Genomic DNA, 24,546 nt, shown 5'->3' with positions numbered 1-24,546 from the left:
TAAAAAGAACTAAGATTCTCTGACTTTTCATACCATAAAAGTATTTCAGCATTGGAAATCTACCTCTACCTCACAGGATTGCTGTGAGGAAAGGGATCTGTAAATCTTTAAATACCTGTTAAGTGAGAAATTATATTGCTTTTATTCTTGTTAAAATACTAATAAAATTAACTGGTAGCAAATTGATATATTAAAATATTTAGGTCTATAGTGTTGGTCAACAATTTTTATCACTGAGAGGCACCATAGTGTAACAGATAGCTCACCCTGAAGTCAGGAAGAATTGTTTCAAACTCTACTTTTGACACTGAGTAGCTATGTGACTATGAACAAGTGCTTTAATCATATGTACAAATAAAAAGATTCATTATCAAGTACAAATTTAACAATGACAGCATCACTATCTCAAAAACCTTTGAAAGATTATTCTTAGTAAGGATTATATGCATTTCAATTTTAAAATATAATATGCTTCATTCATGTTTATCTTTACTATTAACAGCTTTAATTACTTTTAGGTTGATAATTTTGTTATTTTCAAAGCATATATATGGTAGTGATTTTAGGTGGATATGTAAAAAAAAAGTATACCATTACTTATTGAGCACTTGTTATATAGCTAGTATTATACTTCATGCCTATGGCCAACAGGAATTAAGTATAAGACAAAGTCATAGAATCATAAATAAATAGATTATTTGCACTTCTAAATCTAGTTCTCACACATTTTTTATATCTTTTGAACATGCAAGTGATATTTTTCCTACTTTACAAATAGGAAAGTAGTAAATCTTAGAGATGATATAGATTCCCCATAACTGAGTCCCTAACCTCCTAGTTTGGGGCTTTTCCCATCCTATATACTGCCTTTTCGTCCCATCTAAAAATAGATCACCTTAAAATGATCATGTTAGCCTATTACAAACCACTGAGGTCTTCAAGAAGTTCCAGGCGAATATGGGCTTCAATTCCTTAGTAATAATAAAGTAAAAGCTTACAAATCAAAAATACTAATCTGAGAATGTTATGTTTCCATAGTGGTTTGTTTAAAATTTAAAAGTGGAAACTAAAATGAAGATATTCTGAATATATTGCAAAGAAAACACTCATTAATGGCAAAATTAATATTTATCCATCAATAAATCAGTTCAAAATATATTTTTCAAACATTTAGTTAAATAGATAGTATGGATTATGTGTGTTTACACTATTTGTGTCAATGTGTATATTCCTGGGATAAGCAATATAAATCAATATACTGGGCTCTGAGTTAAGAAGAGGAGGAGATGCAAGTAGCTGTCTTTCATGTACTTAGTGCCTGGTACAAAGTAGAACTATTTAATTGACAGCTTTAGAGTGCAACATTCTTTTAATGACCCTCAGCTTCTCCTAGAACAAATACTTTTATCAATGTCAGTATTCTAATATGTAGTAGTAGTCGTCTTCATCATCATAGTGATAGTGGTAGTGGTGGTGGTAGTAGTAGTAGTAGTAGCAGTAGTAGTAGTAGTAGTAGTAGTAGTGGTGGTGGTGGTGGTGGTGGTGGTAGTAGTAGTAGTAGTAGTAGTAGTAGTAGTAGTAGTGGTAGTAGTGGTAGTAGTAGTAGAAGAAGAAGTGTGGCTATGAGTAAGGGAACACCACTGTCCCTAAAGAATAAATAGGTATCCCACAAAAGGTAGTAGAACAGTGTGCCATAGTTATACTCAGGCTATAACACAAACTGTATAAGAAATGCATATAGATCAGATTTGCAGATAAATGTAACTCTTTATGTACATAAAATTCTCTTTAGCATTCCAAATGATTTATAGCTTAAATGGTTCTTAAGTTCAAGTATTTGATTCATTGATATAGATAGCAAACATTCTCTATTACATATTAAGATATGATATGGCTTTTTGACTTGGTTTGGACAAAAGAATTCCACAGTGGAGAAGTTTACTTTTTGAATTTTCTCACAATGAGACTCTCTAGGATTAACTAGGAATCTGGTTCTCAGATTCCTGTCTCCTGTTAGCAGTGATATATTTGTAGCATTTTCTGCTTGGTAAGATCAGCTACAGAATGTACTCTATGGATAGCTTTTTATTATGTATAGCAACCTTCATCTCAGAATGAAGCATCCTCTCTGAGTAGTTTAATGGAAGGAAAATTTACCATATTCTCTCAAACAATGTTACCAGGGCTACGGTGCTCTTTTGACTCTAGTAACCATAATGCTTTAACTGGTTCTACACAACATTGTCACAAAACAAAAAGATTTATTCACTTTGACAACAAACTTTTGTATAGAAATAATATAAAATAAAAACTATAAAGCAAATAACTCCTAAACTCCAATTTTAAGTTGTACTATATAAGTATTACCATATAGTTCTTTCATAATAAATAAATTAAGACTAGAACAAAGAGGGAATGATTATTAATTTATTTTAGTGTGAGTATCCAATGCCCTATAAATTCCAATCTAGAGGAAGGTAGTGTGCCCTACTAAGGAGTATTGACCAACTTGGTAAAAGAAAAGAACCTGGATTCAAATCCTACCTCTGCCACATATTAGTTGTGTAACCTAGTGCAAGTCATATAGTTTTCTTTAACCTTGTTTTTCTCATCTGTAAAGTGGGCATGATAGTGTTTGACACACTTACCATACAGGGTTGTCGTGAAAAGCAGCTGAGATAATGGAGAAAATGCTGTGCAAAATGTAAAATAAATACATGCCAGTTAATAGAATGTATGTATTGTCTTAGCTATTGATCATTTCCAGAATTCCTTTCCTCTACCCTATATATTTGGTCACACATGCATTCAAATGGCCCAGCTGACATGAATACAAACGTGCTGCTCTCAGACTGACTAAGATTGCCTTACATTTTAGAGTCGCTCACATCGCCTTGTCTTCCCTGATCGTGCTTTATCCTTCCCAGCTTGCCTTCTCTCTCCCTTCTCCACAGAATCGTCTGCCCTTTTGAACAATATTCTTAGAATTAACTGATACTAGAAGTACTGAGGACACTAAAACATTAATTTTAATGAAGTTTCTTGCATGCCCCTTCACTGCTAAAGGCAATAGAAAGGTATCAAAGACCATTTAAAATATTTAAACTATTATTATAACTTTATCATATTCTATATAAAAATATATAACTAATTCTAATAGCATCTCCATTGACCCCTACTAACTTGCCCCTAAATAATATCTATTCAATTCTATTCTAATATTCTATTTCTAATTTCTTATATATGTGCTGCTTTGTAGCCTCTCTAGCCCATGGTGGGAGTAGTAGAAAGGACAAAAATTTAGGTGAGAAAATCAGCAAAGGCTCATTGCCCTGTGGATTATTCATGGAAATTGTAAGGAAATTGTATTTCTTTTTAAATTTGGCATTCCAAAGAGCTTCTGAAACATACATAAAAATCCAAACTGAGGGGACAGCTGGGTAGCTCAGTGGATTGAGAGCCAGGCCTAGAGACGGGAGGTCCTAGGTTCAAATCTGGTCTCAGACACTTCCCAGCTGTGTGACCCTGGGCAAGTCACTTGACCCCCATTGCCTACCCTTACCAATCTTCCACCTATAAGTCAATACACAAAAGTTAAGGGTTTAAAAAAAAATCCAAACTGATATATCACTTTAGGCTTTACCTATAATTGCAGGCAGCTAGGTAGCACAGTGGCTAGAGTGCAAGCTCTGGAGTCAGGAAGCCCTGATCTCAGACTCTTACTACCTATATGACCCGGGCAAGGCACCTACCCCTGTTTGCCTCAGTTGGCTCATTTGCAAAATGAGCTGGAGAAGGAAATAGCAAACCAATTCAGTATCTTTAACAAGAAAATCTCAAATGGAGTCATAAAGAGTTGAATAGGACTGAAGTGACTGAATAATAAATTAAATATGAAGAATATTTTAAACCACACATAACAATAGAATATTTTAGTGAATAATATGTTTCTTTGTTGTAGGGTTTTAAAAGTTAAAATAAATAAATGGATTTAAGTTTTTAAAAGGTCATTCTAGGTACATTAGTACTACAGATTGTTTGGAATAATGTGTATTCGGTCAATATTATTTATTTGCTTAAGGGTCTGTGGTTTTCATATATATGCATGTATATGTCAAAAATGAGTTCTTTTCAGACAGTATTATCATTATATTCATAGCATATTCAGTTAAATGTATATATACATCTATAATACATATTTAATCTCACTGAAAAGATTATTTTGCTTCAATATACCAATTCATCATGTCTACACAAATTTATCAAAGCAATATTCTTCAATATTTTTTACTTAATATCACTATTGCTTGCTCTTTAACATATTTGTTTATCCAAGGAAGAAGTCAAAGCCCCAAAGATTAGAATTTTTCTGAAATATATGAAGAAGAGAACATTTAGCAGGATTTCAACATACATTTTTAGCCATCTGGTACTTTTAAGATAATATTTAATCACTGAATTTTTTTCTTTTTTGATCTGTAAATATATAAGAATTCTAGCCAAGTTCATACAGGTTAGCATTATATTTAGAGCTCTATGAGTTATGCCATATAGAACTACACACTAGACAAAGCAATTTCCGATAAGGGAAAATGCTTGGACTTTACATTAAAGCTTCCTAAGGCAAGGCTTTGAGGACTGATTATGACTTGGATTTGCAGCTTTAATATTTTTGTTATAAGGAAGTTTTTTTGTAGAACAACTTTAACAATCCATATCATACCTATATAGAAAGAAGTACAGGGTAGGAGAAAGTTCTACATTTCGACTTGTTTTTCATCAGCCTAATTGTATGGCCTTTGATGAGTTATTGAATAACTTCAAAACTTATCTCCCTCATTCATAAAATGGTATTAATAATACCTATATTTACCGAAATCACAGTTTGGTTAAGGAAATAAAATGAAAAAAAAACAACCCTCTGTGTAAAGCATAAAACACTATGTAAATGTCAGCTTCTATTATTAATGAGGGGAAATATTGCTCTTGATAAATTGAGTCCGATTTTGCTTTCTCTAGCCTGACATAGTTTTTTCCTTGAATATTTGCTTTGGTTTTTTTATGACTCAACACATTATTATTTTCATTCCTAGTTTTTAACTGGTTGTTATGATCATCTCACTTACAAAAACATATTACCATTACTCAACATTACACAGTTTATACATTTGGGCTCAAGGGAGATAAGGGTCATACTGTGTGTACTATTTCATGTAGTTTTATATCTCAAATGCTAACTGATTATTATAAGACTAAAGCTAAATATTGTCATTACATTCACCCCTTTCCCCAAATGAGGATCAAAGATTATTGTTCTATTGATAAGAAGAATGGCCCTTTTTTATTTTGTTCTACTAATTACAACAAAATGATAAAAAAAAACACATCCTCTTTCATATTATATCCAGTATTCTTCTTAAAATACTCATTGATTTTATGCTTCCTCCCTAACTCTGCACTTCTGTTTTGGTTGAAGAAGTGTATCCTGTTAAAGGTATTCATGACTTTCACAGCTTTTGATGGAATTTCAGTACCTGTAAAGATAAGGGGGAGAGGTGCATGGACTTAAAAGTGGTGATGGAACTCCTGTTACAGACAACCTACTACTCACTGTCTTTTTTTATCCAATAAAAGTAATGCCAGAGCAAGCCCCTGCTGCCTTTGGGATATGAAGAAATTCTATAGTATCTTTGACATTTTTTATCTTATTTGTGATTATTTTGGACCATTTTCATCCAATTTTGTAATAAGATGCTTCACTTGTATATGTGTCTATGAAGCATATGGCTCTCTTGCTGTGCACAAAGTGGACACATACTATTAACCTGTGTGCTTTTAGGAAGACCAGAAGATGCATAAATGGTCAAACAGTATGGCATTGGCTACATAGAGATAGGACATTTTTCATAATTATATATATTTGGGAGTGATTCTTACTGGTAATATCAAATAAATATAAAATTATAGAACATACAAGACACCGGACCTGTCCTTCCTTATTTGTTTGATTTTTTCCTTCAAAAGTATTTAAAAAATAAGTAAAAATTATCGAATTATTCTGAACTATAGTCAAATTTTGCAATCATTATAATTTTAGCAAAATCATTAATTTCCTATATCTCTCTCATTATTGATCTTGATATCAGTATCTTGATAGCAATATTTTCAAATTGTTTTCAGATACATAAACAAAATTACTGAGATCTTTATTATATTTAAGTAATGAACTAATTACACTAATGCTGACCAAGAATGAGCCAAGGATATCAAAGTATTTTTCAATTCAATCAAAAAAGTTAATAAGGACTTTCTATGTGTTCATGGTGCTAATTTGGACATTCAGAATAAGATGGTCACAGGCCTCATGGAACTTACATTCTAGCCACCATATCATGGTTAATGTTAATTCTAGCCTAATTATATTTAATCTACTTTGGATGTCATTAGGAAGTATTAGCAGCCATAGTACAGCCTGGAGTTTGGCTCCTCTGATTTACTCTATGTGGATAGTATTTCAAGAAGCATTTATTAAGCAAGTTATTTTGCCAAGCACTATAGATATATGCATACATGTATATAGAAACACTCAAGTTTAAATACATACATGCACGCTTACATATGTGTGTATATTTGATTTCAAAGAGCTTACATCCTATTGGCAGAGGGGGTGATACAACTTTCAAATGATGAGCATAACATGCTTAGTGGAAGGAGAAAACAGTTACAACTACGGATATTAGGAAAGACTATCTTAATCCTGGTGAGATATTTATTCCAAACAAACCTGCTCCTGGTATGATGCCCTTCCAAACATTTTGGAGAAGGAAGGAGACAAAGATAACGCTATAAATACTGGGAATTCTCCCTACTGGTGAAATGATCTCTCTAGCATAGTAGTAATAGGAGGTCAGAAAGAAATATAGCTGAATAAGAACCTAGAAACAAGGACGGGATACAGTTGTGGAATAGGTCAAGAGAGATCCTCTACTAAATTTAATTTTCTGGCAGACTGAGTTGGTATTCTTGGCTTTCTTCACAGTCTAGCAAGTTAGCAGCTTGAATCTAATGTGCCCTGTGGGAATACTTTTATGCCAATCTCAAAAATAGTGCATTATGCAAGTATAGCCCAGAAGATGTAAAATCATAAATTACTGTGGTCAGAAACTTGTGAGAACTTCAAACTTATACAGTCTATATTTTGTGGAAAAGCATATGAGAGTATGGTCAAGTGGCTTTAAATTACTTTTTTAATAATTTTGGATTAATACAAAGGTATTAATTATTCCATTTCCCCTTTGATACTGAAATGATGTATTATGTTCTGGATGAATGATACTCATTAATTATGATCACTGATTCATTTCCAATAAAATAAGCTGAAATTTTCTAGCCCTTTTAGAGACAAATGTCCTTAAGGCATTGAATCAAATATTCAGTATATATACACATATAAATATATATATGCACATATATACATGTGTGTTTGTGTGACCTGAATTTGTTTTGCTCACCTATTTTGAATTATGAACATTTAAATATATAAACAGTTGATTTTATATATTAGGTGGTATATTAACTTATGATCAAAAAGGCAATAGAAAGGACAAACATGCAAAAAAAGAAAAAAATAAGCATTTGGAATGCTTTAAAATATAGTAAAGGACTAAAAAATAAATTTGTAAATTTGAACTATTCTGCTTGACCAAATAAATTATGAGGATTAGACATTCAATTTAAATATAAATGCCAAAAGAATTGGAGGATATTGCCTCCATTAACAGAGGTATAAACAACATAGAAGGTATTGATATCTGTGAACTTCATCTTTGCTAACTTTAAACACATGCTGGCTTTTATAAATCAAATAAGAACTCCTAAGGGTGATTTTACAAATCCTCATTATTTTCCTGTAGTTGTGACATTTTCTGCTGTACCATAACTGCAAGGTCTATGGAGCCAAGCAGACCTGGTACATCTGCTACCATCAACATATGCTTTTAATTTTCCTGAATTAGTTCCATCTCTGTGATGATACAAAACTAAAATTATCCATATACAGATTTCAGTATCCGGATCCAGTAATTAATTGCCTGATTGTGAGCCAATCATCTATACTCAGATTTTAAAATGTAGATAAAAAATTGATTCAATTGACATAGGCTTCAAAATTAGTTTCATAAGTCATCCTATAAACATTTAGTATCTTATTCCCTTTCTAATCCAATGGTTTTGATTTTTTATATTTATTTCTCAAAGTTTCCCTTTGAAATTGTGTGGAATTATATGATTTTGCCATTTTTTATAATAAGGTTTTTTGACTAAGGAGGTAATGTTAATAAAGATTAAGAAAATAATTATATATATTAAGTGGATGCATAGATGCACCAAATCAAACATTTTCCACTAAAAATACTTGGTACTTCAATTGAAAATGTTATGATAATGATTTTATGATATCAGCCTCTACAATATGGAAAATGATTGCATCTGACCTGGCCTCCTAAATATGGATATTAAATGGAGGTTACACCACACAGGCCTTTAAATCTTAAGAAATCTAAGCTTAAGTAACCCAAAGTATTGTATTTACTCAGTCAAAGAGATTTGGAGTTCAATTCCTATCAGTTAAGTACCTCAGACATAATCTATTCAGATGTTAAATGAAACAGTTTGCTTCAGAAAAGTGGATATTGCTCTTTAAAACATTTTTATAGAAAATAAAAATTAAAGCTAAAAACTATATTTATTAAAGGTGAAATTGAGTATTTGCAACTCTTAAAAAGCTGTAGTTAATCATCCCACTATTTTTTCAAATTGCTTTGATTCTGTTATGTATATATCTCCAGTTATTCATACTCTCCAGAAAAAATCAGCTATATTTTTCAAATTTCTCCAGTCATATTACTTGTTACTCATGTAACCCTATATATTTAGTCATCATTTACCTTTAAGTTCATTGTGAAATTGTTTTTTAAAATGTGTTGTAAAATAATTTTCATTAAGTTGCAAAAGGGCATGCTTTTATGATTTCTATTACCTAACTTTCTATTTCTGACAGCCTTGTTTTACAAATACAACTCATAATTATGGTACAAATTATTTCTACAAAATTGGCTTTTTAGTAAATCAATGTAAAGCATAATTTTTCCATGAACTTCCATTCTAGTTCCAAGACCTTATTTCACATGTGATTTGATTATAAAGAAAAAATTATGAATTTGGTAGTGGTCTGCTTTTTATTGTGATAACTTCCAGTGAATTGGTGTACCAAATCTCTACATTTTCTTCCTCATACTAGCAATAAAGCATATGCTTCTGCTCTCCTTACACAGAAAAGAATTTCGATATTTCCTTAAGAGAAGTCCAAAGTAGATGATTATTATGAAGACTACTCATGTTTCAACATTAACTCGAATGAAAATAATTAGGAGCACATTTTGCCAGCATTCTCAGATATCTATTATTGTGGAATTAATAAAGTATTTTTTCCATTTATTCCTTTCTTCCCAGACATCTCATTAGCCTTTTAATCTCAACATTTTCAATATAGAACCCTATCTTTTTATCTGCAGCCTTGATCTTCTCATGAATTCTCTTTTTTCCTGTTATGAGACCAAGTTTCTTTCCGACGCACAGTCCCCAAAACTGCAAATCATCTTTAACTCTTCCTTCTGCCCTATATTCAATTCTTAACAAAAGGATGAGTTGCATAGTGAATAGGACACTAGACTTAAGTCAGGAAACATAGATTCAATTCCTTCCCTTTTAACCCAAAGCAAACCAATAAATCTTCCTGGGCTCGAATTTTCACATCTATAACATAAAGGTGATTGTACTAAATGGCTTCTGGAGTTCCTTCTGTCTTTAAATCTATACTTTCTTGAAAAATCTTATTTTTGACTTTGCATCTGCTATTTTGAGCTCTATGTCTTTCTGATCTGTCCTTTGCCATTTCTACTACCAATAATTCAAGTCCTACCTTCGTTATCATGCCACAAATTGCTGACTGGACCTTTCACATCTATCTCTCTTCTGTAATCAATGCCAGCACATTAACTAGAAAATCTATTCATATAAAGCTCAAATCATATTACTACACTCAACAAAAAACATGTAGGAATTCCCCATCTATCAGTACTCAAGGCTGTCATTATCACTTAATGATTCTGTTTTCCACAAAGCACTAGAGAGGACAGTCATCTACTGATCTATATCAGACCACATTTTCCCTCACATATCTGACTGAATGAGATAAAGAATACAAGATGCCACTCCTTTTTTGTTTGTTATAATGAAGTAAACCCATCACTGAATTACTTTCCCTGATCTATTTCATATTCCTATTTACATATACAAAATTATAGATAAGCTACTACTAGTCTCTCTACAAGCATTCTCTTGCTTTCTCACCTCTGTGCATTCTACTTGGAGTTATTATTTTCACCTTTATCTTATGTTTTGTGGTGGAAGAAAGAGGGAACATCATATCTTCCTTTTTTGAAATAAAAAATACAACTTTAAAATAAGATGACATGCAGGAGCAGGTACATCAGATCACTATATTTTGCTTTTATTTACCACAGTCTTTATGACTCACCAGCCAAAAGATCAATAAAGTCTACCCTGTTTCAAATGCCCTCAAAGCAAGCCAGTGACAAACTAGTAGATTAGAGAGGCTCAGCCTCTCATCCCTGAAATATAACAAACTTCCCCAGAAACCAATGGCTGACTTGTTGTGAATCAACTTAGTTCTGTTTTCTCCCAGCTAAGAAAGATCAGTGGAAAATTTCTTGGCACAAAGAAACTCACTTGCCCCACAGAAAAAATATATCTTGGTATTAACTGATGTTTCTCCGTGTCGTGCAATGCATGCTACAAAACGGTTTACTGGCATCTTACAAATTGTAATAAAGTGAGTTTTCTTGTCATCATAAACTGATGAAAAATTCCACATGAAGCCCAAGTGCTCTTTTCTCCTTCAATGCTGTCAATCCCCAAAGTGAGATGAACTCTCTCTTGTAGGGATTTGTGTGTATCTTCTCTTATTACAGTGATTGCATTATAAGTGGCAGACATACAACCGGCTCTCAGAACTCCATGTTCTCAGGTCATCATTCTTGTCTCTGTAGTATGATGCTGTCTTTTATTTTGCTTTACTTCTCTTGAGAATAGAGGTAGCTTGGAGCAAAGATCTGACCTTTAGGTATATACCCTATAAAATAAGGAGCATAAATAAGTCAAGAAGACCTTAATTCAAACCCTAATCTCTGACATATATCATCTTTGTGACCCAGAACAAGCCACTGACTTTCTTAATGCTCTAGGTAATTCTGTAAGACTATATTAGTTACAGAGGTATGGACATACATCGGCAGAACAATTTTCTATATTAATGAAATAATAAATCCAATATTAATCCCTATATTTTGAGAATGTAGATGAAACTAGAATTATTGGCCCTGTACTCCATAGAGACTGAGTGATTTTTTTTCTGTTTATCAGGAGTGATATTTAGAACAATTATAAATTAAGTTTCTTTTATAAAGAACAATCTTTTGTTGACATATATCTTTTCCCATGCCAAAATGAATAAAGTTTTGGCAAAACCTAGGTTCCTACTTTTTTATTTTAAAATGTAACAATAAAACACACTTGTGAAATATGAAAAGGAAACCCCCTCTTCATTTACGGGAATTGATGGCTTAACTATAAAACATCTGACAATACAAATAAATTTGATATTTGAATCATAATCAAAGCAGATAGAAATCTAAATGTATTTATATATATTTATTTGTATTTATATATAAGAAATGTATTTGTGTATCAACTCAAAACAATATCAATATAAACAAGGTTGAAAATAGTTATTTTTAAATTTAAATTGAGTTGTCATTCTATTAGTGTAACGGAAGTTCAAAGGAATAGATTTGCCCACAGTTACCTGGCTAGTAAGTGGAAGAGGCAGGAGTACAATCCACTGTTGTACTTTTTTGAGTACTCTATCTAATGATACTTATACTAATGGTAATACAAATAACAACTACTAGAAACTACATAGTGATTGGAGATCCATTATTCAATGTAGTCTTCAGAATAACCCTATAAAATAATAAATAAAATAAGGAGCATAAATATTGTTACCTCCCTCCTACCCCCATTTTAGATATCAGAGACATATAGATCTCAGGTATATTTATGAAGTGCCTACCTTCTCCAGGTGTTGGAGTTACAAAGACAAAAGAATGAAACAGGAATTACTTTCAAGGAGCTTCACAAAGTCAAGTTTCATTCTACTAACTGTAGCCTTTTTAGTATGAAGCAGAGGAGAGTTAAATGACCAATTAAAGTTTGAATATCTGATGTCCAGTTTTACAAAGAAGTTTTAAAAAATTATAATTAATAATAATTCTTGGGTTTTAATATTTCATATGTACCAATACACATATAATAGGTTGTCCTTTCAGATTGGTACATTCTATTTTTACATTGTGTTTTTTTACATATTTTTTAATTTCATTATTCAATTTTACAAGATTTTTGCTCATTTCATAAGCTGCTTTATTTTGTTATTTTTTTTAAAATTGCATTATAGATTTATTGGAAAATGTTATATTTTTGCCTGCATTTGAACTCCAATCCTGAAATGGTCTTTCAAGTTTTTATGTCACATTTATTTTCTTACTGCTAAATCACTGGAATTTTAATTTGGATATATTCAATCTTCCAAAAATTTTCATATTTCTATGCCAGATAATACATATACAATTTATCAGGAAAAGACCAAAAAGAGGCTAATATCTGAAACAGGAATTAACAACAAACAAAATTATTGCATGATGCCCAGTTTATACTCCCATGATCCATGATTACAATCTGTCCTATCTACTGATATGATCCTAACTCCATCTTTACCCAGTAATACACACATATGCTGTGCATAAAGATTCTCTACTCATTTCTATAGATAGAGACATCATTTCTTAGTGGAAAAAGAAAAAAAAATCTTCCTTATAGCTGTCAGGTTAATATTTTACAGATTTTTCTTCTTTACTGTTCTACTTTCTTCATTATGCTTGCATTCCTTCCAGTTTTTTTTTCTAGTCCTCCCTTAAAAATTTCAAATATGTGTTAAAACTGCCATACATTTCTCAGAGTTGTTATTTAAAAGTCATAATCCATTATGAAGAGGAGGAATAAGGAGACTTTCCATATGCCCATTATCTCTAAAAGGAGTTGTAGGACAAATTTACAAAACACATTTTAAGAAATTGAATTGCTGTGAAAAATATCATGGCATAACTTCAAAAGAAAAATTAATAAGGCTAAGATCATTTAAAAAAACTTAATCATAAACTCACATTTCAGAGGAGGAAGAGCACTTTAGGGGGTATTTTACTCAGCTAAAATCTAATCAGTAAGCTGAATGTACATAAGATTTTCAGATTTTCAAGAGCAATGACCTCCAAAGTCACTAGTGTTTCTAGATTAAAGAAAAATTATATCATTTTACATATGAAATATAAAATTGAGACCCAAAGAGATGATTCTTCTAAGGTTTACATATTTGAAGTGTAGAGAAGAGCTCCAAGTAGGAATCCAAACTTGGATCTTCCAACATGTTCTTTTCACCAAACAATACCATTCTTTGGATTAACCCAGTTGCTTATTTTTGCTAATTTTTCTTAACTTTTAGAAATATAATTTAAATTATCTATCCTTACAATTACTTATCTGTCACTCCTGTATGAAATACATTTAACTTTCCTTAATTTTAGTTAATTGGCAAAAGGCCAAAATCAATTTTAGAATATTACAAAGAAACACAATTTAGTTACTTCTAGAGGTAGACCAAAGTAACTACCAAGTTATTTGATCTTAATAGAGTACTAATTTGTAATGAATACAATTTGCATTTTTAAAATCAATATGGAAGAGTTTTTAAATATACTTTTTCTTTAACCCTATAGGTTAAATTCAGCCTTTGTAATTTTATTCATGGTATTTTATTTCAAGTAAATTTTGAATTTAATCTGGCATTAGTTGAATTAAGGAGTAAAAATAACCTGATTTGTGGGAGTTCAGATCAATGATGTCATATTTTTTAAACTAACAAAGCTTTTAGAAGAATTCCTTTGAGGAACTTAAATTTGTAAAAAAGAAAAAAAGTATTTAGATCTCTGTATGTCATTTTTTTGAAACAGTTTTTTAATTCCTTCAAATGCCTGAGATTACGAAAACAATATATATCATTGGGTTATACTGATATTATTTTTAGAAGACTACCTTTAGGGTCATATTTTTGTTAGTTTAAAAAATATGACTTCAGGAGGTCCTAGGTTCAAATCTGGCCCCAGACACTTCCCAGCTGTGTGACCCTGGGCAAGTCACTTGACCCCCATTGCCTACCCTTACCCACTCTTCTACCTAGGAACCAATACACAGAAGTTAAGGGTTTAAGAAAAAAAAATATGACTTATTTGTTTCCTTGAGGTGCTTCCATCATTTCTCTTAAGTTGCTGAGTTTGTTTTAATAAAGCACTTAAAGCAAAATTAGAAATATATCAATCACTTGGTTGATCTGTCCAGGTAGGATAATTTCTATAAAACATAGAATGCTTACTCTCAAAGTGTTTCAATTTACTCTTTAAAATAGTTTAGCTCATTTCTTTATGTCAATAGAAATGATAGACTACATAAAGCATCACCAAGAAGTTAGCTTAGAAATACAAATATCAGAAGATCTTTTTCTATCGACAATACTGTCATTGTGTGAAGCAAATCACAATTATAATAATGGGAAAAAAACATTAAACATCATCATTAGGTTTTTTAGGGAGGATTTAATATTTTTCCCAAAGTTAGCTGAATAAAAATTAAATCATGTATTCTTGTTTATTTGGATTCCACTCATTTGGGACAGAATATAATGTTAAATTGGAAACAATTGCCATTATTTGCTCTTAGATACAACACTTAGCATAGTGCCAAACAAATTATTTCTACATAGGAACCTCTTTTCATGCATATCATATTCACAATCCTCTCAGAGTGCTTTTTTTCTTTAAAGGTCATTATTTTGCTATTTTTCTATGCCAGGATTTTTGAAAGCTGTCTTTTTAACTTACATACTTCCACGCTAACAAAATTTGTTAACTTGAATTTCATCTTTTAAAATGTATTTCCTGATACATGTTTTTGTTTGTTTTCTTAACTAGTGAAAAAGGCCATAGATTTTAAATCTAGAGGATTTAAATTGTTTCCAGGGAAAGACAACAGCAACAAGTTTTCTATCTGTGAGTGTACTTCTTTTTGTTACTTTCTCTAGTGCAAGAGTGAAGTCTGTGCTGTCTGTGTTGTGTGTGTTTTGAATTGTATGTGTATTTCAGAATAACTCTATTAATCATTCTATAACATGCATGGCAAATACTAAATATGTGAATCACTGAAAAATATAAAAAGAAATGTGGATTACATTTACTGAATTGGAAGAAGATACTCATTTTGAGTGTATCGGTTAACTTTCATTGCTATTTAAAAGGAAGAAAATATGACTTAAAACCCCATTTTGCTAAGTCTTTAGTTTTATCATCAGGTTCTTGACCTGGAAATATGTCTATAGGGATCTTCCTTGAGAATTTGTATTTTGATTCCATTTCCATTTACAATTTTCAAGTTTTCAAAGCAGGAATTATATTTTTCTAGAGAAAATCCTTTAAATTAATGAATAATCTCCATGTAGGAAAAGAAAAGTAAGAGTCTTCATTTTTAGTTAGTCAATTAAAAAGAGTAATTTAATTTTCCTATAAAAATATTCAAATTAATTTCAGAAAATATGCATAAAATATCAACTATCTGCAAGACTGACAATAAAAAGGCAAAAAAAAAAAAAGAAAGAAAAGGGGACTTAGATTCTACTGGAGGGAAGGGAAGGAAGTTAAATGCAGATATTTCAAAATGTATTATACAAAACAATTTCAAGATGGGAAGCATGGTAGGGGGAAAAGGTTAAGTTGTTATGAGATGGATAAATTAGAAAAGACACTGTGTAGGAGATACCACTTTCACAAATCACTAAATAACATTGAGGGTTATATATATCAGAGAATAATAGAAATGGAAAGGAGCTTCTTCTAAGAGAAGAGATTAGGTGATCCAACCCTTATCTAAAGGAAAGTTAGATAATAAATAGATTCTTAGTAATAATTTTAAAAGAAAGTTAGCCACATCTACTTAAAATATTATTTTGACATAAAATTGTCTGACATTTCAACTAGACTTGAAAATCTAAAAAACATATCAACAATTGGGATACTTGACTAATGAGTGGCTATTTGAAAGGCAGTTAGGTACAGTCAACTGAATTTAGTCTTAACGCTAAGTTTTCTTGATAAGGAGTGAACTTTAAAAATATATATATGTGAAATTGGACTAATACTATTTCCAGAATAAAAATAATAATTTCCATTATCATACAACTAGTATGGATTTTATTTTTTCATTGATGTCCTATTTTTTAGAGAATACTTTCTCACCAGTAATAAGCAACTAAATGTCTGAATTAAATTTCTAATTAAATGTTTCTTCCATATAAACTCTGATGACATCTACATGACATCTTTTAGTACATTAATGTAGTCAGAATCTCATAATTGTAGGTACTTTATCCAAAGGGTAGAATTTCAACCTCACAACATAAATATATTTTTAATTAGAAGCAAATGCAATTGCTTTAATGGGAGAATATTGGCAGAACTTTTCTATTCACACATGAAATTATTTTCTGTCTCCTAAATTATAAGGTTATGTAAAGTTTAGCTGGCCTTAGGTATATAAAATGGTGTTTTAAATAATCCTTCTTGCCTTGTTTCTCTAGCATAACAAATATTAAGTTAGTATGGATACCTGTACCTCTTACATGCTGATAGACCTTATAAGGAAACAATCTCCTGATTTTTTAAAGAAAAATCTAGATTCAAGTTCTAGAGAAAATAAATTACATAGGAATCAGTTGTATCTTATATCCACATTACATATAAAATAGAATAAAAATAGGACTTTATTAATATACATGAAGTATAAGATTATTTGAGATTATTCTAAATGGAATAAATTATTTTAATTAATGTTAAATTGTGATAATGCATTTTAGCATTTCCTTTTTAATTTTTGTTGAATGAACCTTTTCAGATAATTATTACTTTTATTATAATTATTACCATAATGCTAAGGCAGTTTTGAGTTTTATCAAAGTTGTTTTTCTTTTAATTTCTAAATACCCAAATATGGCATTTTTATTTTTTATTTTAACTACATCTGTACATAATGTACATAAAAATATTTTCCATTTCAACTAGACAAATGCAATTATGCTAGATAGATTATAAAGATACAAAATAGCAGTTCCACATCATTTGACATTTCATTTTAAAATATTTCAGTCTATAAACTCTTGAATGAAAGATTTTTTTTCATTCATAAGTTTTTGAGGTAACATTTAATTATATATAATTTTATGTATCTCATTCTAAATAGACATAAAATTCCACACATGTTTTAACTCATAGGCAACATATTAGTTAAATATGTTATGTTTTTATTTCTTATTATTCTTCTGAATTCTGTTTTTCTTAAATAAATGTATTTTCAATAATACAGATTCTCTGCAGTATAGACAACTCTATTATCTGGGCTTCTGGAAGGAATATTATCTATAATAATAGCAGATTTGTTCATCATCCTTCCCTCTCTCAAAAACAAGACTTTTCTTCCTGTAATATTACCTCTTCTTAGCAAAGAGAAAAGTAAAAAAGAATAAAGAGAACTATAGAAACAATCTTGAAATGAAGCTAGTTACATCAAGATTCTCTTTGAATACTTTGCTACCTGCCTCCTTAAATAACCCCTTTTAATTCTATATGCTTCTCTAAAAGGGAAGAATAAAATTGGGAGACAAGCAAACATTATATTGTTGATAGAAAATAAAGTGTATCTTAAATAAGAAAGGAAGGAGAATTTTCTGAATATAATTATGGATACTACTATTTAATGTTAACTCCTCTTGGGGTGTATATGGAGGAAATGTTGGTTTCCCTAATTATTCTATTTTTCTCTACTAACCATTCACAAACATACATAACTGGTCTGTTCTCATGTCGGGTGACAGAGAGACAGAGACTAAAAACAAAAATTGTACTATTTTTATCTACTACTACTTTCTAAGTAGTAGAAGAAAATTCTAAGTAAAAGAATAAAAATGAAAGTAACCAAAGTAAAAAGAGGTGAATTATCTATAGCATCTAAAATGTATCCACCATTGTTCCAGATTTAGAAAATAAAGAGATAAGAGGAAAATTTGTCAAAACTTTCTGTCCCTCCCACATCATACAGTTAAACCAATTTGTTGATTCAATAAAGTTTATTCAGCTGTAATGGCTTACATTGTCAGAAACTTAAATGTTGGCAATCAAAGAAATGATATAAGAAATACTGCATTTATTAATTTAATTTTCATACATTTCATTAGCATTTTTCTATTTAAAATATTTAATTTAATGCAGGTTTTCCCACTATATTCTAGAATTTAAATGTTTTCCATAGTTATGATTCTAAAAGCAGAAAGAAGGAAATTTTTATATAAAAAATTCCTGATGATTGAAATAATAGACATTTAAAAATACTATGGAATAATGAAAATTCTTAACATTGGCATTTACTCTAAACTAAGACTTCCACTAATCTGTGTAAAACATTCCAAAAATACTAACCACTTAAATAAGTGATTGGGCAATAAGGAAGCCTTATGTACTCCAAACAGAGTTTCAACCAAAGAACTTTCAAATTAAATTTTCCAAATGTAAAACAGTATAAACAAGAATTCAAGTTTCTTTTGATAAATGATAGCTAAAGAAGAAAATTAAATGTTATACTTAATAATAATTTATCTATACTTTTGACTATTATGAACAGAAATCATTTGAAAAAATTATAGTTTGTAATCAATCAATAAACAAGCATTTATTAAATTATTATCAGAAGGCATTGTGCTTAGATATGGGGGATAGGAAAGAAAAAAGACTAGTATAAGCTCTGGAGGCATTTACGTTCTAATAGGGAAAAAACATGCATACACACACACACACACACACACACACCATAAAATATATATGAAGTAACATTAAAATAGAAGGCTTTGTCTTGAGAGCCTAGGAAGTATACTCTACAAAATGATACTTACAATGAATTTTGAAGAAACCCCAGAGATTCTAACCATCTTTCCATATTTATGGATCATTTCCTATTGCGCTTACTGGTTACTACAGTAGCTACAAAGGTGAATAAAACATGTAGGTTTCAGGTAGAAAGGCATTTTAGAGATCATCATGTCCAAATTACTCAATTTATAGATAAAGAAACTGAGGTCTTTAAAGGCTAAGTACCTTCTTCAAGGTCACATAAACAGTAAATAGCATAGTCTACATTTGAACCCAAGACCATTCCTGCCAATATACTATACTGCCTCTCAATAGATTATAATCTCTTTTAGGATAAAGACGGAGCATTATAAATGTGCATACACATGCAAATATATGTATGTGTAATTGGATTCTTATTATATACAAGCAGTGTCTTAGGTGTTATGGATAATGTACACATACTATATGTAATATAAATGTACACATAAGATATACATAAATGTTATAGAGATATGGTTACATATCTATGTATATTATCCATAGTACCTAAGATACTGCTTTGCTTATATTAAGAATGAGATTATTTGTTGAATTAGGTTATTTTGTGGAAAAAGTAATACCTTCAAATTAACAGTAAGTCAACAAACATTTTTTCAGTGCCTACTATATGCTAAGCATGAGTAGAAACACTAGGAATACATAGAAAGACAGAAAAACAATCAATACCCTAAAATAATTTATATTCCATTGGGGCAGATGAAATGCATGTAAGTATCCATATATATATATATATATATCAATGATTCCCAAAGTGGGTGCCACCCCCCCCCCGGTGGGTGCTGCAGTGATCCAGGGGGGTGGTGATGGCCACAGGTGCATTTATCTTTTCTATTAATTGCTATTAAAAATTAAAAAATTAATTTCCAGGGGGCTAAGTAATATTTTTTCTGGAAAGGGGGCGGTAGGCCAAAAAAGTTTGGGAACCACTGATATATATGATATATACAAAGAAAATGGAAGGCATTTTCAAGGGATAGGTCCTAGAAGTTAAGGAACAGAAAAGGGGGAGAAGAGTCAGGGCCATGAAAGACCCCCCTGCAGGTGGTGAGATTTGAACCAAGCAGAGATGAGAAGGGAATCTTTAATGCCAAGGGATAGTTAGTGAAAAGGCAAAGATTTGTCTTATACTGTGTTATATTTGAGGAAAAGCAAGTAGGCAACTCTGGCTGAATCTTACAGTGTGTAGAGAAGAATAATATGAAAAAACTGGAAAGATAAAAAGAGGTCAAATCATGAAGGACTTTCAATGAAAAGTTCACATTTTATATTTGATATTGGATATAATAACAGGGAGCCATTAGAATTTACTGTTAAAAGTTAACCTGATCAGATCTGTGCTTTCAGAAAAGCACTTTGACAACTGAATAAAAGATGGATTAGAGTGGAATAAAACTTGAGTAAGGGAGACCAACTAAGAATGCTATTGTAATAATCTAGTAATGAGTCAATGAAGATTTGTCCTAGGATCCTGTAAGGAATCAAGAATGAAAGAGTTCCAAAATATGATGCTATAAACAAGAAAGAATAATCCATGTTTTCTAGGGCATCTATCTTCTACTACCAAACAGTCACAGATTTAATGAGGTTATTAATTATAACACATTCTATAGTGTAGATAAGTAGTTTAGAAAAAAATCACATTGTTTTTAAATTATATCTCTGGGTGGGAAGGAAATTCATCATAAAGACTCCTATGGTCCTCCAAAATCACCTTAAAATATCAAGGAAAAAAATGATAACTTTTCAGGGTCAGGCAGGGTAAAGGATATATCTTAGCAAATGAACAAAATATAAAAATGAAATTTAAAAATACAAATTTAAATTTTGTAAAAACGTTAGTATACAGGACAATACTTTCAATGTATCATGAAGTATGTCCAAGTTACAAGACTACATTTCCCTCCTTTGTTACTCAACTCCCCCATATGAAGAACATTTTATGAAAGAAGTAGGAGGAATGAATAGAAGTTGAGTTGAGTGAGGCATATGAATGGGAAAAATGAATATGAATGTATCTACATAGAGTAGAACAAATCATTTTGGAAATTAGAAAGGATAAGCTTCAAAGGCCCAAGTTCAAATCCTACTTTAGAAAAATGTTATCTGTGGGACCATGGACAAATCATTTAGACTATCAGATTCAGTTTCCTAATCTGTTAAAAAGGTTAGGACTAAATGGTCTCTAAGGTGTTTTCTATCTTTACATATACAAAGCTATGATCCTATAAGGCAATATTATGGTGGATCTTTAAAGAAGAAAAAGTGATAAGGTATAACTTGATAAATAGGGAATAGTCACAATGAAATTTAAATAGTGTATCTATTAGAGTTCAGTCAACAGTACTAACTTATCATGCCTTTGCCACTCACTAACTGTGATCTTGGGCAAGACATTTCTCTTTTATGAGCTTCCTTTTTCCTCACTTACAACAATTAAGAAAGAATTTTTGAACTCTCGGAATCTATGATTCTCAATAAATTGTGAGATTTGGAAAGATTTTAAGGAAAAGAAGAAGATGAAAGTAGGGTTTTGGAAAAGTTTGTCTTAGAGTAGAAGTTTTTATCCTGAGGTCTGTTTTCTTTTTTCTTTCTTTTTTTTACATTTTGATATCTGTATTTCAGTATAATTGGGTTCCTTACTAAGCATCTGTATTTTATTTCTATTATAATGCTTGCTCAGACTTTTATGCATTTAACAGCATTCTGAGAGGGCATACATAGAGCTCACCAGACAGCCAGAGTGGCTCATAACCAAAAAATGGTTAAGAAAACTCTATTTTAATGGGAGGTGATAAATTAGAATGAGTGACAGAATCACAAGAGATAGTGAGAGACAGAGAGAGAGAGAGAGACAGAGACAGAGAGAGAGAGAGAGAGAGAGAGAGAGAGAGAAAGTGAGAGTGAGAGAGAGAAGGAAGAAGAAAACATAGAAGGAACATAGACATATGACATATTGATATAGCATTTATTAAATAATAGGTGCCAGATACTATTAATAATAAATTCATTTTTAGCCAAGTTGAAATTTGAGATGATGAAGGGATGCCTAGTGGAAATATTCAATTGGCAAGTTGGCAGTATTAAAAAAAAGAATTCTGGAGATAGAGATTTCTGGGAGGTACATTAGCATAGAGATGATCATTCAATTTAAGAAAATGAACTAGCTTTCCCCAGATAAAAGAGCATAAGGTCAGGAATTGAGTCTTGTGGAATAGTCACAGTGTGAGCAGAGAAAATAAAAGAAAGCCAATATTAATAAAAACAACAACAGAAAGAACAAGCATAATGAGTTAGCAAACACAGCAGTGCTGAAGTCAACATACAGGTCAAGAAGAATGACAAAAGAAAAATACATTAGATTTGGCAATAAGGATGCCATTGAGATACCTGAGGTAATAGTTTCAAAAGCATAGTAGTCATAGAATCTAGTTTGTAGTTATCCGAGAAGGGAAAGTTAATTGAGGTCATGCCGTTCAATGGAGTTTCTAGTACCCACTAGAAACCCTCAACTAGAAACAGAGTAGTAGAACATTGAGTTGGTGTGCATTTTCAGTCATAGAAATGCTATCACTCATTTACTATACATTTAGAAATATCAGTGATGTACCCAGAGTCATGCTAGACACTGAGGATACAAGGACAAAGATGAGGCAGTATCTGTCCTTGAGAATATTTTACTTAAAGAATATGCCTTGTATGTATATAATCAAATACAAGATCTACATAGATGAAATGCAAAATGATTTAGAGTTAAGGGGTCCTAACAAGTGCAAAATGTAACAAACATTTAATTTCTTTTTAAAGAAATGACCTCTTGAAGTAGGTTACCTTTGAAGAAAGGAAAGAAATAATATGAGAGAACATTCAAAGTATGTGAAAAACCTATTGCAAGACGAATATGCGAGGAATAATATCATTTATGAATAAAAACAAGAAGGCAAGTTTGGGTAGAATTAAAAGTGCATGAAAGAGCATCAGTTATATAAAAACAGAATATGAACAGTGATTGTGGTCAAATAGTGAAAACAGGTTCTAAAAAATATAATAGTTTGTATTTACTTCAAAATTTAATAGCCCCTTAAACTTTTTGAGCAAGGAAATGATAACTTCAGACCTGTTCTTAAAGAACACCAAAAGGCTAGTTGTTTAAGAAGAAGATTGAAGGGTGCAGCTGGGTAGCTCAGTGAATTGAGAGTCAGGCCTAGAGATGGGAGGTCCTGGGTTCAAATCTGGCCTCAGTCACTTCCTAGCTGTGTGACCCTGGGCAAGTCACTTAACCCCCATTGCCTAGCCCTTACCACTCTTCTGTGTTGGAGCCAATACATAGTATTGGCAAGACAGAAGGTAAGGTTGAAAAAGGGAGAAGCTTGAGGTAGGGAAAAGAATTAGGAATTTTTCAATTTTCTAAGCAAGAGGTGATGAAGGTCTGTACTAGGGAATTAATGTTAGTGTGGAGATAATCATGTGAAAAATACTATGATGGAAGAATGAACAAGATAGAAATGGACTTAATATTCAGTGAATAAATAAGAGTAATGACCAAAAGATGACAACTATTTGGGCTATTAACTTCAGTGCCTAGAACAATAGTGGTGTCCTTTAAAGGAAGATGACAGATAGGAGAAAATGAGTTATATTTTAGCTATGTTCAATTTGAGACACTTATGGCACTCTGAGGTAGAAGTGTGTGGCAAGTCATTGAAAATGTGATATGAAAGCTAAGGTGATAGATGAGGGCATATTTTAGAGCCATACGCACAGAAACAATAGATAAATCCAAAGGATGTGAATAATCATCAGCAGACCGAGGGGAGAAAGATAAGAGATTCTAACACAGAGTCCTTAGATATATCAGGAAAATATGAGATGATTCAAAATGTGGAAGTGAAAGGAAAAAAAAAGAATCCCAGGGTAAATGCCTTCACATTATTTTTTTTTTCTTACACAAAGCAGGAAGTCAAAGAATTCTGTTATGAGGGAAGCGGAGATGGTTATCTGAGTAGTTTGAGAAAAAAAGAGATGCTATGTACCATATTTTACCGAGTCAATCAAGGAAGAATAAAAGGATTGGCAGTAGTGAATGCCCAGTAGAGACTGGATAAAATAACTTTGAAGACTTAGTCACCATGGCTGTATGATTTAGTGCAACAGTGAATAAAAAGTGTTCAGTAATACTGGACAACTTGAGGCATATAATGTAGAGTTGAGGTCATGAAAAAGAATGAGCTTTGAGAGATTGACAGGCCGAGGAAGTTAAAAGGGAACATTATGTTTAACTGGTTAACTACAG

General features: G+C 31.4%; 1 protein-coding gene across 1 annotated transcript in view; it reads left to right on the top strand.

The window, feature by feature from the left end:
* The window catches only part of CSMD3 (CUB and Sushi multiple domains 3), a 1,590,968-nt gene that overhangs the window by 636,680 nt on the left and 929,742 nt on the right, over nt 1–24,546 (top strand). The window contains exon 7 of the mRNA XM_044684131.1: nt 15,219–15,296. Within this exon, the coding sequence (XP_044540066.1) occupies nt 15,219–15,296 (78 nt within the window). The remainder of the gene's footprint in view (nt 1–15,218; nt 15,297–24,546) is intronic.

This window comes from Gracilinanus agilis, chromosome 1 (genome assembly GCF_016433145.1).
Source record: "Gracilinanus agilis isolate LMUSP501 chromosome 1, AgileGrace, whole genome shotgun sequence".
Lineage (NCBI taxonomy): Eukaryota > Metazoa > Chordata > Mammalia > Didelphimorphia > Didelphidae > Gracilinanus > Gracilinanus agilis.
Note: the sequence above shows the minus strand (reverse complement) of the source record. Positions and strands in the feature narration are given on the sequence as shown.